This window comes from Brachionichthys hirsutus, chromosome 5, assembly GCF_040956055.1.
Source record: "Brachionichthys hirsutus isolate HB-005 chromosome 5, CSIRO-AGI_Bhir_v1, whole genome shotgun sequence".
Classification (NCBI taxonomy): Eukaryota; Metazoa; Chordata; class Actinopteri; order Lophiiformes; family Brachionichthyidae; genus Brachionichthys; species Brachionichthys hirsutus.
Window position 1 is genome coordinate 5224061 of NC_090901.1, and position 15787 is coordinate 5239847.

General features: G+C 43.3%; 2 protein-coding genes across 2 annotated transcripts; both read right to left on the minus strand.

Moving 5' to 3' along the window:
• Window positions 1–147: 147 nt before the first annotated feature.
• Window positions 148–5389, minus strand: sigirr (single immunoglobulin and toll-interleukin 1 receptor (TIR) domain). Its single transcript, XM_068739474.1, has 10 exons — window positions 5299–5389; window positions 3964–4245; window positions 3631–3838; window positions 3408–3535; window positions 2825–2965; window positions 2595–2738; window positions 2247–2349; window positions 1871–2024; window positions 1441–1618; window positions 148–512 (listed from the first exon to the last, which is right to left on the minus strand). Exons 1-10 carry the CDS (start codon window positions 5363–5365, stop codon window positions 340–342), a joined length of 1578 nt encoding a protein of 525 aa, XP_068595575.1. The 5' UTR covers window positions 5366–5389; the 3' UTR covers window positions 148–339.
• A 625-nt stretch (window positions 5390–6014) lies between these two features.
• Window positions 6015–15678, minus strand: LOC137894011 (anoctamin-9). The gene is made up of 24 exons (XM_068739469.1): window positions 15658–15678; window positions 14851–14925; window positions 14638–14760; window positions 14410–14546; window positions 14176–14225; window positions 14022–14080; window positions 13352–13431; window positions 12302–12436; window positions 12126–12219; window positions 11971–12031; window positions 11264–11346; window positions 11045–11149; window positions 10721–10885; window positions 10591–10627; window positions 8879–8990; window positions 8674–8731; window positions 8470–8567; window positions 8185–8381; window positions 7951–8103; window positions 7701–7848; window positions 7497–7619; window positions 7298–7391; window positions 6771–6883; window positions 6015–6560 (listed from the first exon to the last, which is right to left on the minus strand). The coding sequence occupies exons 1-24, from the start codon at window positions 15676–15678 to the stop codon at window positions 6545–6547; spliced, it is 2337 nt and encodes a 778-aa protein (XP_068595570.1). The 3' UTR covers window positions 6015–6544.
• Window positions 15679–15787: the final 109 nt, after the last annotated feature.

Sequence of the window (15787 nt, forward strand, 5' to 3'; positions counted from 1 at the left end):
TGATCCAAATGTGACTTTCAGATGCAGTCTATATATATACACCATTATTCACCACCCAATGTCGGCTGTGAGATGACACTAACTGCAGAATGACTTCATCTTTTCTGACATTAATCTGCCATCTGCTGGGGATTAATGACACAACCTCATGGTTAAAAAAACAACTTTATTTATTCAGGTTATGTTTTAATTCCCTTGATTGATACATATTTTACGGATAACTCCTGTACAATTTCTCAACAAATACTTTACATACCAGAAAAAGCAAGTCGTTGGTAATCAGAACACAAAGGTAGCTCATGCTTTTAACAACACGCTGTAAAGAGACAGGAGTGTGAATCACATGTCCTCCTTAGTAACAAGGCAGTAGAAGTCCGGGCGCGAGCCATAGTTCCGTGATCCCAAGTCGGAGACGTCGATGTATGAGGGTTTCGGATCGGCCGTGGTGACGGGAGCAGCAGGCAGGACTGGAGTTCTACCGGCCAGAGCCTTGTACACAGGGAGGCGAAGCCCTGCAGCAGGAAGAGAACAAATAAAAAGCCTGTCTTAGTGCTAACGCACAATATGTAGCTCTGTTTGAGCTGTATCAGTGTTTTTGTGTACATTTAGAATATCCCCTGAGTCAGTTTCATTTCAATCGTACACCTACAGGAAGACTCGGTTAAACTTCCAAAGAATTTTCTTTTTTCCTCAACAGAAGCTGCCGCTCCACGCTTGGAATTGGAATATAGATTTGTTAAACACCGCAAATGACCAAATGCCAACCTGATTTTTTTTTAACGACAGCAGCTGCCTCTCATGCTGACCTGCTATCGAGAAATGTAGCTTCACGATTCTGGTGCCGTAGTTAAAGATTAACTGAGTTGAGTCTGAGATTCAAACTAGGTCAAGTACAATAGGATCCAGTTGCAAAGTGTCTGTTAACAAAGAGAAACGAGCCTCTATCAGGCTGAATCAAGGTCTGATTTTCCTGCACATTTCAGCAGATGACAAGTATTAGATTTTAAGATAACTTTAGTTGAGAATTTGAAATAAATGTGCAAAACTGACTTATTGACCGAAAATAAAATAAATCAAGAGTTAACAGTTAACATTAACTGTGTCATCTGCATGTACTGAATCATTTTTGCAAGTTAGTCATGCCTTCATACATATTTCTTTAATTTTCTCAGAGATAAATAAAAACATTTTATCCTGTCAGTTAATTAGCATATTAATTATTGCATTACGTCTGGAAACCTATTTTGTGAATCTATTCATTTCATATCTCAGTCTAATTATAGATTCCAAAATTCCTTCAAGTCCTTCCTCGGGCATTGCGTTCACAAGAATGAGAACCCAAATTATTCATAGATGTCGGTGTTTATAGAGTTTATGACGATGAAAGGAAGTTTTCATGCAAAATGAAATTTTGAGGACTTTTCCAGAACCAGCTCTCACCCAGATCGCCGGCAGGGTCAGTGTCTGGATGGCAGCCCAGGTAGTCAGGCTCGAGGGTCAGCATGGGGTCCTTGTCGTCTGTTAGCATGGTCTGAGGGTCGCCTGCTGACTCGCCCTGGAAAACAGCCCTGCGAGGCATCGCTAAGGCCAACCCCTTCCAGAAGTCGGAGGAAGGAGACTGTGGACACACAAGATAACACATCATGCCATGATGTTCCACCAGACTCCGTCAGAAATTGATTTTTGCCATCGCTCAGCCCCTGACTACTACTATATGAGGAATGTGGACATATAAAAAAAAAAAATTACTTTTCTGCCTTTCTTTTGCTCTCCATTCATTATGGAGAATATAAATGCTTATCTTCATATTTCTTATATCACATTTGCCTCCTTTATCATGTTATAAGAGCACTGAAGTTGTGGAATTTACCACCGAATTGTGTTTCCAGGTGAGTATGGTGAGGCCGTGCTGGTTCTGACTGAACAGCTCCTTGATCTGGTGCCTCATACGTTTGGACTGACCCTCCAACAGGATGATGATGATGGGTCGCTGAGCGAACTCCAACAGGTGATTAAAGCCCTGTCTGAAAGCACATCGAGATAAGATCTAGCGTAGACACCGCCTGCAACCCAGAGGGGCCCTCAGTACAAATCTGATATAAACAAATGCTACAAACAGCATATACAGTGTAAATGTCACATCACATTTAGAAGATTTCTGACTAAACCTGCAGTAGACGCTCCCCTCTAGTGGTGTGCAACAGTAAGGCCTTACTCTACATTAGCTCTGTCTGTGTGGGTCTGACCTGAAGCTATTGAAGCACCAGTCCTGTTCGAGGTATGCATAAGAGAGCAAGATGATCAGACGGCGAGAGCGGCTCATGTTCATGAGAAGTTCTGCAGAAGGTTCTGGAAACAACATTTGTGTTCATTGTTAAAACACAGCCTTTAACTGAAGAACATGACATGTTTCACAATTCACATGAGAGGAAATGACCTCATGTGACCTTCAAACTGTTGTGAAAAATGCACCCAAAATAATAAGTAATGATTATGAATCGAATCTGAATGAAAAACGAAGATTAAAGCCTACAGAATCTGCGTCAACAACCAGCGGAATGTCTTCTACACAAGTTTAATTCAATAAATGTTACCTGCGCCAGGAAGGATATCGTTGTCATTGAGGTGCACTTTGTACGCCTTTATATTCTCCAGGTGGGGTTTGAGAATAAAGTTGACAAACTTCCTGTCGTGATCATTGTTCACGTAGGAGATGTAGGCATCAAAGAATTTGCCATCTGAAGAGAAGGGAAGGCAAACGTACCAGAGGTGTTGACGCTACGTTGATTATAACAAACATATATCACTTCCACAGCTGTCTCACCATTGAACTCAAAGTCTCCATAGGAATTCCTGTACCAAAGTTTAATGTTGAGGTGACACCTGGAATACACCAGGGCAGCGACAGCCAGGAGGAAGAGGAGGAGGATGGCTCCGACAACAGCGCCGGCATGGCTGGGGTCACCTAACAAGAAATAAGCCTGATATAATCCACCAGTGCTTCAACTGAAATGGATAGCAGTGATAAAAAAACACATGGAATCCAAATCAATAGACTCTTAATTCCAGCTCAGCACCTTTAGGTAATTCATTTGAGAAGCATTATATTGATTTATATGTGTTAAAGTTATGTTTACATCCTGATGGCTGTGAATAATGACATCAATGTAAAGCCACATTGTTTCATGTTTAAGGAATCTAAAAATACAGATAAAATAAATGTAGGAAAATCATTTTTGATGTAAATCACAATATAAGGGGACTGAGGTGCTTGGCGGAGGTCTGCGCTCTCCGAGTGCTTTTCTAGTTTTTAGGGGTACAATCGAATTAGATTACATAACGTCAACAAAGAAGCAGAACAACACAGAGGAAACTCTGCTTATGCAGGCGAAGTATATTTGTCTTACTTGAATTCTGTAGGCTGAAGTCAGAAGAAGCGTTCCTCACTGTGCAACTGTAGAGCCCAAAGTCCCCCAGCCCCCTCAGGGTGACCTCCAGTAGACTGTTGACCACCAGCTGGCCGGCAACAGGAGACCTGAAAGGTCGCTCGCAAAATTCACCTCCATTCTCAAACGCTTTTCTGATGCGACTATAAAATGTAAGGCTGATGTTTCAACAGCTCCAAATCACCATGAGGATGCATTCTGCTTGTAAAGCGTGTGATTGGTGAGGGGCTGGGCGTCTTTACTCCACTCCAGGGTGGTGTCACATTGCTCCTCTGCTGGGTCCCAGAGGAGGAGAGCAGTGCAATTCAGCATCACAGTGGAGCCCACGTTCCTGGAGAGTCTGCTCACAGCCACGTCAGGTCTAAACTCCGGTGCTCGGGAGCACCGGGGCTCTGTGTGAAGACACACCACTGTTATCCGTGTTCCCTGGAACTCCTGACAACAGAGGCCTTCGTGTGTTGGCTGGCGGAAGCAGTTAACGCATCAGGCTTGAGTGGGTTTATATATTTATACGCACCTTTAACTATGAGGCCGACGGTGAAGGAGGCCGTGGTATTGCCCTGATGTAGTACACAGGTGTAATTCCCTTGGTCTTCCAAGGTGAGGTTGGCAAACTCCAGGAAGGCCTTTCCTTCCCGGTCCGGGAGCTGCTGACAGCCCTTCAGCCAGTTCATATTAAGGCGGGGGGCGTCCAGGAGCTGAGGAGGCTCTAGAGGGCAGTCCAGCCTATAGGCCGGTGAGTGTTGCCCCAGGTAGAACACCTGCTCCTTAAACGGGCTCACATCCACACAGGTTTCAGCTACAAATAAAGAAAAGAGGAGTTTACAGTTCAGCCTTCCCTGTCCCAGACCCAGTTCTGATCGCATTTGTCCCTTGTCCTGTCGGTACCTGATCGGTACTAGCCTTATTTTTCCCCCTCAGGGAATGGCAACCTTATCAGGTACATTCAGCAATGCAATAGTAATAGAAGAGGCTTTTTTTTTTTCCTCTCAGGAAATACTTTGCGTACTACATGTGGAGGTCGTTTGCATACTCTGTGGGGCTTCAGGAGACTGTGCTCAGCTTTAGTCGAGTCAGAGTCTAATGGCGCGTGAAGGACAGCGTGTTTACACTTTCACCCTGGTAGACCGAACAAAGGTGTGACTGGGAAAAAAATAAAAGAAAGAAAGAAAGACTCCTATTGTCTGCCTGAGAACTATGGAATACAATAGAGCCGTGTTCAAATGTCAAGACAGATTAATAAATCTCAAAGAATCGAAATATTAAAAACCTGAACGGTTGAAACCTGTTCTTCAGGATTTTCAGCGCATGCGCTCATGTGACCAAAACCCACAAATATCCCGCACAACTGCCCTCTCAGGTTTCTCTGCAACTTCCCCATGTTTCATTTCTATTTACCTTTTAAACTCTTTCGCCTATTTAAGCGTATACAGCTGGGTCCGAAGTCCGGGTCCAGTTGCCAGGCAACATCTTGTGAGCGCATGACAGATACTGTGACCCCGGACACACACCGGCCACATGCTGTACCTTTCATTTATTGTTATTTTGCATCAATTGAGTAATTTAATATTAGTTTTATTTGTATTGTTAAATGTCGATGATTTATGTACAAAGGACTTTCAACGGAAACAAGACCGCAATAGGATGTTTGACTGTACTTGTACTGTAATACTGTTTGACTGTACTTGTACTCTAACATTCTATCTAATAAATATATTCTTCATCATCCTGACTGTGACAAATCACAATAGCCTCTAATAAGAAATGCAACTCTCAACAAATCTAAAAACCAGCTCTTTCTATACATTTTAAAATCAGCAAACGAGTAAAGTTTTATTTGAAGCATCCTCACCAGCTGCGAGGAAAGTCTTGTCCCAATGAACACTGATCAATATGAGAGCCACCAAAAACACCGCCATGAGCCGGAGTCTCCTTTTTCCTTCTTCTTCAGCTGAGAAAATGAAGCGAGTGAAACTCGTTGCTCAACCTGCATCACTAACTCTGTTATTACTGCATTACAGTGCAGCACATCCACGCACGCAGGTGCCGCGGAAGCGTCAGCCTTCGGGTTAATGAACTGCACCTGTGGACGGACCGGAAACTCCGCTGGCCATTGGCTACTCGCGGTCACGTGACCTTCTTCCTTCATCGCATCATCACAAGCGATGAAACTGGAGACTTCACGTACTTTCCAGTAAGTTATATCCGCAGGATTGATGGGGGGAAAACAAATAAATGGTGATGTTGTTTCGATATAATTACAATAATACATGTTTAGTTTTCATTATACAGTTATTATACATAAATACTGCTAAGTCTAAATAATAGAAATGTATACAATGACTTAGTAATCAATCATTTTAAAATCATTTATTTATGATGAATGTAGTCATAACCTTTTTTTATATATATAAATGTGTGATGGGTGGCTTATTTAAGGGGTTTGTAGATTTCAACAATATTCCTTTAAATATGATCTAATTAAGATTTCTCTACAAATTCAAAATGTCAACTCTAACACACAATTGAAATATATTTGAAAGACATTGTTAGAGGCCAAAAGCTCCCTTTTATTCAATAATATAAAATATTCTAATGCAAAACATTCTTGTGCCTGATTTACAGAAGATATACAGTAATGCAGTAATAACATGTAGTCAGTGTTTGTTTTCTTTTACAGTATTAGCACAACACTCAAACACACGCTGTGCTGTATAGGCAAAAGCAGTTTAAATTAAGTTTAAGGTTTTAATAGAAAACACTTACATACACCTCACAAACATCAATATTCAACAGTAAGCTGTCGGTGCATTCTTAAAATAGAATCATCTCATGAAAGACGGGATCGGTAAAATCAGTTACTGAGACACTCGATTAGTCGGCCTTCAAAGTTCATGTCAATCATGAGAATCCAGAGAGGCGCCATTTAACATCTGACTGCAAACAACAAGAGTGTAAAGACTCCATGCGACCTCCTCAGTGAGACGACTGGGTGGCTTTGAAGGTTGACTCAACACTCTGGACACTTTCATCCACAAGGCAGCACTGGATCCATGCCCTCAGGGGTTAACGTGAACCAATAACCTGTCTGAATGCCGTCACGCTTCAAATGAACTACAAGAACAGACGACAAGGATTCATTTGTTGCATCAATCTCAATTATGCACGTATACACAGTTTGTATATATACATATAAACAAACTTTAAACATTCCGGGTTTAAAGATTTCATACAAAGGAAACTAAAATATTTCTTTGGAATGTTTCATTTCTCAGTGTAGAGCTCGCCGCGAACAGCTTCTCATGCGTGTTATCTGAGACTCACCTGAGCTCCTCTTTTAGTCTCTTGAGTTTGTCGTAGAGTCGGTCATTCCTGACTTGAATGGGGGCACTGGGTACAAACCAGGCTGCCACAAACTTGCACACGACCACAACGTGCTGCAGGCAGAGAGGAAAGCGTTGGGAAAATCTAGGTTAAGACTACCTGCACAAAGTCACTGCGTTGCCATCTGAAACGCTTTATGCTTGCATGTGCCCCCAGTTTGTGTCGGCCCCGTCCCTCTACGGGAGGCCTATTCCTTTGGTATTAGATGTGGAACTCCTTCTTACGCTACACCCAGAGGTGTGGAAAGGCCAAACAGGTGGATTGTTCTAAAACCTTCAATAAAAACTGGACTTTTTTCTCTTTCTCTGAGTGACTTTGATTCCACTCGCGGCCCTTTGCTCCATGTCAGCCGTGTGTTTGAGTCTCGTTGACCCCTCTATATGCAATATTTCCTTGAAGGACTGAAGCAACTTTACAGGCAAGACCCACACGGATCAGCTTTTTGCAAGGATAAACTGGGGGCTTACCTCAAACAGGATGACAAATGCAAAGCGCACAGCTAATATTAGCCAGAACTGTGGCGTTAAACTGTAGTCCTCATTGCTCCTATGATCTTTGTAGCTGTGAAGGAAACCAGAATACGGTAAATCCGTTACATTTTGTTTTTTCTCAAATTATATATATCTTTGTCAGAGTCGTGACCAATCAGGTGACAGCAGAACAAACCTGCAGTGCGTGACGTTCAAGCCGCTCGCAGTGACCATCTGACTGGGCAGGAACTCATTGAGGATGGTTTGGTCGTCCATTCGTGCGGTGGAAAGAGTGTTGTTGATGTAGCCGACCATGCAGCTGGAAAAAGGAGAAGCATTGATTTGGAAGTGAGCTGCACGCAAACAGAGAGCAAAACGCCCTTCCGAGCAGAAATCTCACTCGATATCTGTTGCTGTGCCGTTTGCACATGGGCCATAGCGGTAATGGTACACCAGCCGAGGAACGAAGTCTGACGACACGCCGATGACCAGACCGTTTGCAATGACAGCCAAGGCGCCGATAACTTCCAACACGTCTGTCCACACGCCTGAAGATGGAGACACAATATGGAAGGAGAATTCTACTGAGGGTGCAAATGGGGGGGGAAATAAAAGCGTAGGAATCACGACGACCGTCCGGCGGCCCTCACCGATGTCGTTCGTTTTCTTGGGCACCAATCTGCGCTCCAGGGTGACCATTTTAATAGCATCCAGGCGTATCTCAATCACGTTGTTAATGAGGGCAAGCAGAGGAGCGAGAGGAAATGCTGCCACAAAGATGGTGGTAAAGCTGAACTGGATCACTAAAATAAAATAAAAAACCAGTCCAGGGTGAGTCGCTTGCCTTGTGTTGTTGTGGTTACAGAATCAGCGGAGTGCCGTACCCATCTCTAAAAACTCTTTGAACAAGCTGAAGGAGTCAACGTCAGTGAGACGGTAATTCCTGTCCCAGTTTCGAAGTTTGCAGTTGTCGCACAGCTCGGCGCCATTTTTGTACTCGAGTTCGTCTTTTAGGTAGCAGTGGGCACATTTCCTCCGGAGCTTCTGTATCCCTCTTCTCTTCAGCCACCGGGAGAACCAGCTGAAGCCAAAAAAAGAGACAGAGACCCAGCTAATTAAAAAAAAAGGGACCCATGCTGTTCGTAATCCCAGATCGGATTCAAACTCACGGGCCAGTGAACTCAAAGACATTGCTGATGGTTTGCTTGAGCACCATTATGATTGCCATCTGGATGAACAAGTCAGTGAGGCAACCGCTGGGATGGCACTGCGGAGGGAACAGGGAATAGTTTGAATTGCGTCGAGATGTGATATTTAAACATTAACATACTTAATGTGTGGTCTAAACCGGGTACACAGCCCCTACTACTCACCTCCTCCAGCCTCCACTTGCCCGCAATACGGACATAACCCCCAGGATGGCCATTTATCCTGCAGCAATTCACAAAGAAGCGTTAATACTGATCCAATCTGAACAGCGGCTGCTAATAAGCAAGGGTGGGTATCTGTTTATTTGGATATTAAAGTTCTGCAGTTTAAAATGATTGAGCGATACGCTAGAGTCCATCGGTGTCTTACCTGCCCAGAAAAAAGGCCACGTAGAAGAGGGAGGAAAAATAGGTGAAGAACTGGAAAGTGAACATCTTGACTGTGAAACTCTTCTCCGTGGCAGCGAACGACCTTGTTTTCTCTGGTAAAGATATGTTAGTGTTCATGCAGGTCACTAATTTGGTCAGTAGATGGCACAATCTCACAAACTACACGCTTTGCTGCTTTATTGTGATACTGAGGGAAGGTACATGCAGATGTCTTATTGTGATAAACCGGAAACTGTGTGTGTGTCTGCACTGAGGAGATCCCACCGCTGCCTCCAGCGTAACCAAGGGTTTCGAGGGAAAGAAGAGAACAGCATTAACTTGTGGGGGGAGATATTTATTATTGCTCCTTTCTCCACTCTGTCCTCTCCGACACGCACGCCCAACACACACACACACACACACACACAGTTTCCAGTTTGTCACAATAAAACGTCTGCATTAATCTTCCCTCAGTATCACAATAAACCAGCACAGAAAAGTTGCTTACACATTTTATATGACTTCTATTTACATATTTAAAGTATATTCATCTAACTAATTGTATATTAAGATGTTAAAGTCAGCGTTCCTGACAGGTGCAGTCCTAATTCTTATCATCAACTTTTGGGTGATCTCGCCTTCCTGAGACTCCAATGAGCTGTAGCAGGAAATTCCTAGATGCTAATTTTAGCCTCAGGGAGGCTGCTTTCTCAGAAGGTGTGCCAGTTTTACGTCCCTGATATCCGGCGTTCTGCCTCTCAATGGACACAAGCAGACCGAGGAAACATTAACGACACTAATGTCACTGATTACGACTGGACAAAGCAAAGTGCATGTTGTTGAACAGATCTAATGAGATTAAGAAAAATTAAGAAGTCAGGAATGTTTGTTTACTATAATTTGACTTAATCTCATTAAATATGAATTATATGTCTTAATTGCTCATTTAAAACATATAACCGATATCCGTTATGACGCATATTCCTTCAGGTTGCCCTCAGAGAAAATAATGTGACCCGGATTTCATGAGCATTTACAACTTCCCTCATTTCCATATAGTTTCTATATACCTTGGCCCAGTTCCAACATCCACCACCACCCAGTCACCCAGTCCAGAAGATGTTGTCTGTTACACATATGATACTCCCTTCATGCTTTGCGTCAGAAACAGTAAAGTCCACTTTCTGATTTCTGAGTCAGCCCTGAGTGAGTTTATGAGCGCAGGCGTTGGATTTAGGCCACAGTGCACGGCTTCTACCTTACAGCACACACCTTTCAAAAGCTGTTGCCAATTATCTGTCTGTTATCGCTACGTCTTAACTGCTTTGTGTCCTGCATCATCATTCACCATGTCAATAAACCTGTTATGGACTATTAATAACTTCTCCTTCATCACTCTCTCCTGCTGAAACTCATCATAAAACCACATGCATGAAATACTCATGATATCCCACAGGTGCATGTCATCAAAGGAAGAAAAGTTAGAAAGACGTTGTCTCTGTTAATTGCAAATGGCACTTTTCAAAAAATGTAAAAACAAACAATCAAATGGCTAAAATTCTGATAATATACAAATGTTCTCATCGAAGACTAATATCCCGCTTTCAGAACGAGCTTAAATTCAACTTCCAAGATGACATTTAACTTTGCCCGGAGAGGAATATCAAGGCATCTCTTTAAAAAGATAAAAGATCATATAACAAAGCCACAAACCTAATCCACAGAGCTTCATGGCTACTATCCTGTTGATCTGCAGAAAGAACGGCAGGGTCAGAGTCACAGAGGATATCACCCAGAATATGCCTGACAGGAATCAGAGGTGCACATTTGCAGAGCCGCGCACCCTTGTCATGACAGTGATGATGAAGTAGTGGAGGACGGCCCCCAGCATCATTGCACCAGTATTTGAGTGGTTACTCAAGAACTCCCAAGAACCCTCGGCCAAGAGCACGGCTGCGATCACCCTGAACACCACCAGCGCATGCGTCAGGCCGATGATCACCAGTATCTGTGGAAACAAACGAACACTCACCTGCACGCTACAAAGGTTCTTTAACCTCTACTGCTGCAGATGTCTAACAACGTGAACCTGAGCAATGTCAATCTGCTGAACTCTAAAGATGGACACGCCCTTTAGATAGCACACGTGAACGCGCGTGACACCAACCATGGCTGTGACACAGATCAGAACCAGCGTGCTGCGCAGGTAGGAGTGCTTATATTCTCTTGGTTCGCAGTTGGGATCGTTCACAATCCCCAAGATCAGTTCCTCCTGCAGTTAAACATAGAAAAAGAAATACAGCCGCGCAACACAATGATCACTAATGTATTATGACTGTAATTTCCTTAAAAAAAAAAAGAGCACAATAAATAAATCTGATCGTACCTCCTCCTCGCACCAATCAGATACTTTCCACTCGCACACAAAGGAAGCTCGATGTCTCTTCCAGAACGCCAGGAACAGTGTTGCTGTGAAGATTTTGAAGAGTTCATGAAGTCAGCATGAGCACAATGAAAGTTATTGAACGTGCACATCCGATGTGGTGTTCAAAACCTTTATTTGGACGTTACTTTGAACTAATATAGCTCGGCTACAGAACAGACACAGGACCAGTTACAAAACTCCACTGTTCAAAGCAACTTAGATGTGCAGGTACAATAACCCAGGCAAGAAAATACAAGAAAATACAAGAAATAAAAAAAAACATTTGGCAGCAACTGATCCCTCCTCCTCCGCCTCCTCCTCCTCCTCCTCCTCGCATCATCTGAGTTCCAGCTCTTGCTGATCAGAAGAAAATTCTAAATCACAGTGCTTTTTAGTTTTGTCTTCATGCTGGTTCATGAAGGGACTTTCTGTCCTCCATCCCTCCTTCCTCTTTCTTTTTTTTTTCTGGATTTTTTTTTGTACCCAGACGAGTAACCGGATCACTCTCAAAATTAAATGGGATCTAAGTTAGACCAACTTATTTTTTTTCATCAAGATCCATCCAGTAGTTTTTCTGTAACAATGCTAACAGACAGACAGGCAAAAAAAACAAATAGAGAGTATCCACCATGGCAGAGGTAATTATATTATTTAGACATAGAACTCACCCCACACTGCCATGAACATGGCAAAAAACACCGTGCCATTATTATCGAACAGCTGGCTCACCTGCACAAATAATCAATCAAACAATCAAACAAACAAACAAACACATGTTTGGCAATTTGGCACGAAGCAGTCTCTCGTGAACGCACTGATGTACCTTGGCATAAGTGCAGGTGTCAGACAGATGCCACACTTTGCATCTTTTGTCACAAAGTGGACACATGATGATGTCAGAGTCACACACCTCCTTTCTACAAGACGACAAAGATTTCTGTTACTACAGCGCGTGCGCCCGATACGACTAAGATACCGCGGAGTCGTAGAGGCTCTTACATGAGGGGTGAGCTGTTGAAGAAGGCGAGGCCATAAAGGAAGACTATGACCCCAATGATAGCGGGCGGGATAAGCAGGTATGTGTACCAGCCCAGCCACAAGTAGTACAAGGCCACCTTCTCCCCAAAGTAGTTCCTGATGCGAGACAACACATGATCAAACAGACACACAGGAGAACATGACAAGACAGGTTGTAATATATTAGCAGTAGAAAAATAGACATCAATCATCTGAAAACGATCACAGATGCATCATGAGGTTATAGATGGATATATATGCTGCGGAGAGGGCACCAAGCCATCATCTTACAATCACATATCCTAGTTAACATACTGTATGTGCAATATAAAAAGTAGCGTCTGTGAGACACGCTCCAAAAAAAATGACCAAGCTTCAGAGTCAGCTAAACAAAACCAGAAAACGCCAAAAAATACGAGAAAAGTCAATATTTCAAAAGGCAGCATTTACATAACGTGAATAATTCATGTACAAAGATTGGATGTGCTCCACGCAAAATCTGCGCTCTTTGGCTGGCCTTCAATGTCATAATGTCTCCATGGAAAAAACAAAGTACAAAATGTTTTTAGAAAAATAAACATTTAAACTATCAAAGTTCCGTGCAGATATTAACCATCATCAATATTCAGTGAGATAATAAATCATGATGGACACACACCGTCCTGCCTATGAGCCATTAATATATTTAAATGTGGTAGATACTGTATACTGTACAAAACATCTATACATTCATATTGATAAAGTAACATGTACAAACACTTTATGTTTAATAAAGTAAAAAAAAATGTTTTTAATGTGGACGTATTTTAGCATTTATAATGACACTTAAAATGACAATTACACAACAAACACTCATTATTTTATATAATGACTTTAGACAATGCCTCGCCCACACATGGGGGGGGGGGGGCATTGTTCGATCGCTGCCGTCCCCTTAATACTGAAACCCACTACCCAGTACGGCGACATGGCCAGCGCTTCGTTAGCTGTAAAGAACGTAGGAACGAACAGGCTGTTGTGTGCGGCTCCAACCTGACAGCAGTTATGGGTTGCCCTTGGAGACAGGCCGTCCATCGTGCCCAGCTCTCCTTCAGCTCTCGCTGCTTCCTTTTCTGAAGGCAGAAGCACAGAAATCAAAAGGAAATCTCCACCGTGAAGATCGTCCTAGACAACGGTTACCATGGCAGATGGTTAAGCTGAGAAATGCAGAAATGTAATCGCACGGCTCTCACAGCACGATGTGCATTTACAGTTGAATTGCCACGGGATGCCATTGTGTAAGTGAAACACGAGCCCATACCCATATGCACACATACAGCATGTTCAGTATGTTCACACACACATGCCCACTTGCTCCGAGCAGCCGGTGACTCGTGGCATAATATGACTCAAACGGTGTCTGTGTAAACAACTACTTTTCTGGCAGCCCTCTGTCGTTCAGTAAAACCCACTACCAACGTTCACGTCATTATTTCAGGAGCTATTAAGACGGCAAAACAATTTTGGAGCCATGAAAAATGGAGATGGTCATATCTAAAGCAGGAGGATCTTTATTCATAAAATTATTAAGGCCCGCATTGATGGTTTAGTCCTGTAACAGCACAAGAATCAAGGCAGCTATGATGACGGCACTGCATGGTGGAGTAGATCTTGATGGAGAAAAGAAAAAAGGCTTCTGCCATTAGGATTTTCTTTTTTTTACCTCATGCAAGCAGAACCTCGCTTCAAAAACCTTCATCTTCATGAGAGTCCTCAAACTCTCTGTGGATAACAAAAGACGAGGAGGGTGACAATGCAGATTAGATGTCAACCTGAGGAGTCGATTCCGGATTGTAAATGCTGCAGCTCTTCCTCACCTCCCGTACGGATGGGCGTGTGATTCAGGATGAAGTGGACGATTCTTATTCTGAAACCAGAACAGGGAAGAATCAGCCGTTGAGCTAAATGTGCAGCAGGAGGCAGGAAAACTTAAAACACACAGCAGGGATTCCATCCCAGCATCAACATCTGTGATTTGGCCTCAGTGTTCACACACACACACACACAAGAACATTGCATGAGTTTGCTGTGGGTGTGGTGACAGTTTGTACCTGGTGCTGAGTGGTACGACGTACTGATCCGAGCTCCAGTTACAAGCATCTGACACTTTTAGCAGATACCGGTACTTCTCAAAAATCTCTTTAGGCGCTTGAATCCCATAGAAGACGAGATGATCGTCTATAATTTCCTAACACAACAAAGAACGTTGAGGCAAACGAGTGATCCGCAGCTTTCTCGACACGCGGGAGCAAATATAAAACCTTTGACTGATCCCTTACTGTGACTTTAATGTTCTTTTTTTTCAACTCTTCAATGTATGCGATTTGCTTCTTGAAAGCCTCTCTCTCCTGGTGGCCGACTGTCTTGGCTACCAGGACGTAGTCGTACAGCAGCGGCGTGTGCTGTGTGGCAAAGCGTTACAACCAAGATATATAGATTGATATTAATACGTGATTTAAATGTGATATTACTGAGAAACAATACTTTCTTACCACTGGAGGAAGTAAGGCCGGGTCGCTGCCATTCTCTCTCACCACTCCCATTAATTCCAGTAACTCAATGCTGGGCTGTATGCAACAAAATATTGATGCATAATGTTAGTCAAGCGGGCACGGCACTGGAGAAGGAGCACTTTCCTTTGGGGATGTAAGGTGGGCAGAAGTTTATAGATGTGTCCAATGGCCGCAGGATGAGAGAACACACACCAGCTGAGTGTGGATCAACACGATAAGAATCTTTCATTGTGTGTATGTTTCTGGAGAAACAAACTCACATCACTAAAGGACAGATTGGAGCCTTTTACGGGAGAAAGAAACACGAGTGATGTTTTACTGCGTGGGAAATTTGGCTTCCTCCATCCGCTGATTCAAAAGGAAGATCAACAAAAGGATGACGATGATGATGTCCTTAAGAATCCTGTATAACTATGACGTGGGGGGTGTGGCAGGGTGAATGTCAGAGTTAATGTCAGAGTGAATGCCAGAGTGCTGTCAGACTCACCCTGGAGGAGGGCTAATCGAGTCTGACTGAGGAGCATGGTATCTGCTCTCACCATTGACACGCATGAGGTGTAAACAGAAACACAGTCTGACACTAGTGGGACCATCTGAACCCACAACCATGAATAACCAGCACTAGGCCTGTGTGCGTTCTTCTGTCAGGGTGGGGTCTTGTAACCTGGAGCTACTCAGTCGGACAACAACAGCAAGCAGGAGCTGAGCAAAGAGCGCCTCCATGATATCCAAGCATAGGCGTCCATGCGCGCTTTGAATTGAGATCCATCGATCAGGGACACTTACCTGCCTTTTGTGAACGGGCATGGTGAGCAGGTGCTGAAATTCACGGATTTAAAAAAAAGAAAAGAAAAAGAAAAGCCTCACTCGCATCCAAAAATCTCCGCCGACTAAAGAAATGGCATGAGCTGTAGCG

Bases quoted from the DNA above. Each gene is read 5' to 3' on its own strand.
- sigirr (XM_068739474.1), bottom strand. From the start codon at position 5,365: ATGGCGGTGTTTTTGGTGGCTCTCATATTGATCAGTGTTCATTGGGAC. The intron at 2,025-2,246 runs GTCAGACCCACA...ATGTGCTTTCAG, and splicing joins TGGTGCTTCAATAGCTTCAG to ACAGGGCTTTAATCACCTGT. The intron at 513-1,440 runs GTGAGAGCTGGT...TTCCTGCTGCAG, and splicing joins TGACCCTGCCGGCGATCTGG to GGCTTCGCCTCCCTGTGTAC.
- LOC137894011 (XM_068739469.1), bottom strand. From the start codon at position 15,678: ATGCCCGTTCACAAAAGGCAG. The intron at 11,150-11,263 runs GTACGATCAGAT...GTTTAACTGCAG, and splicing joins CTGATTGGTGCGAGGAGGAG to GAGGAACTGATCTTGGGGAT. The intron at 8,568-8,673 runs GTGAGTAGTAGG...TTCCCTCCGCAG, and splicing joins GCAAGTGGAGGCTGGAGGAG to TGCCATCCCAGCGGTTGCCT.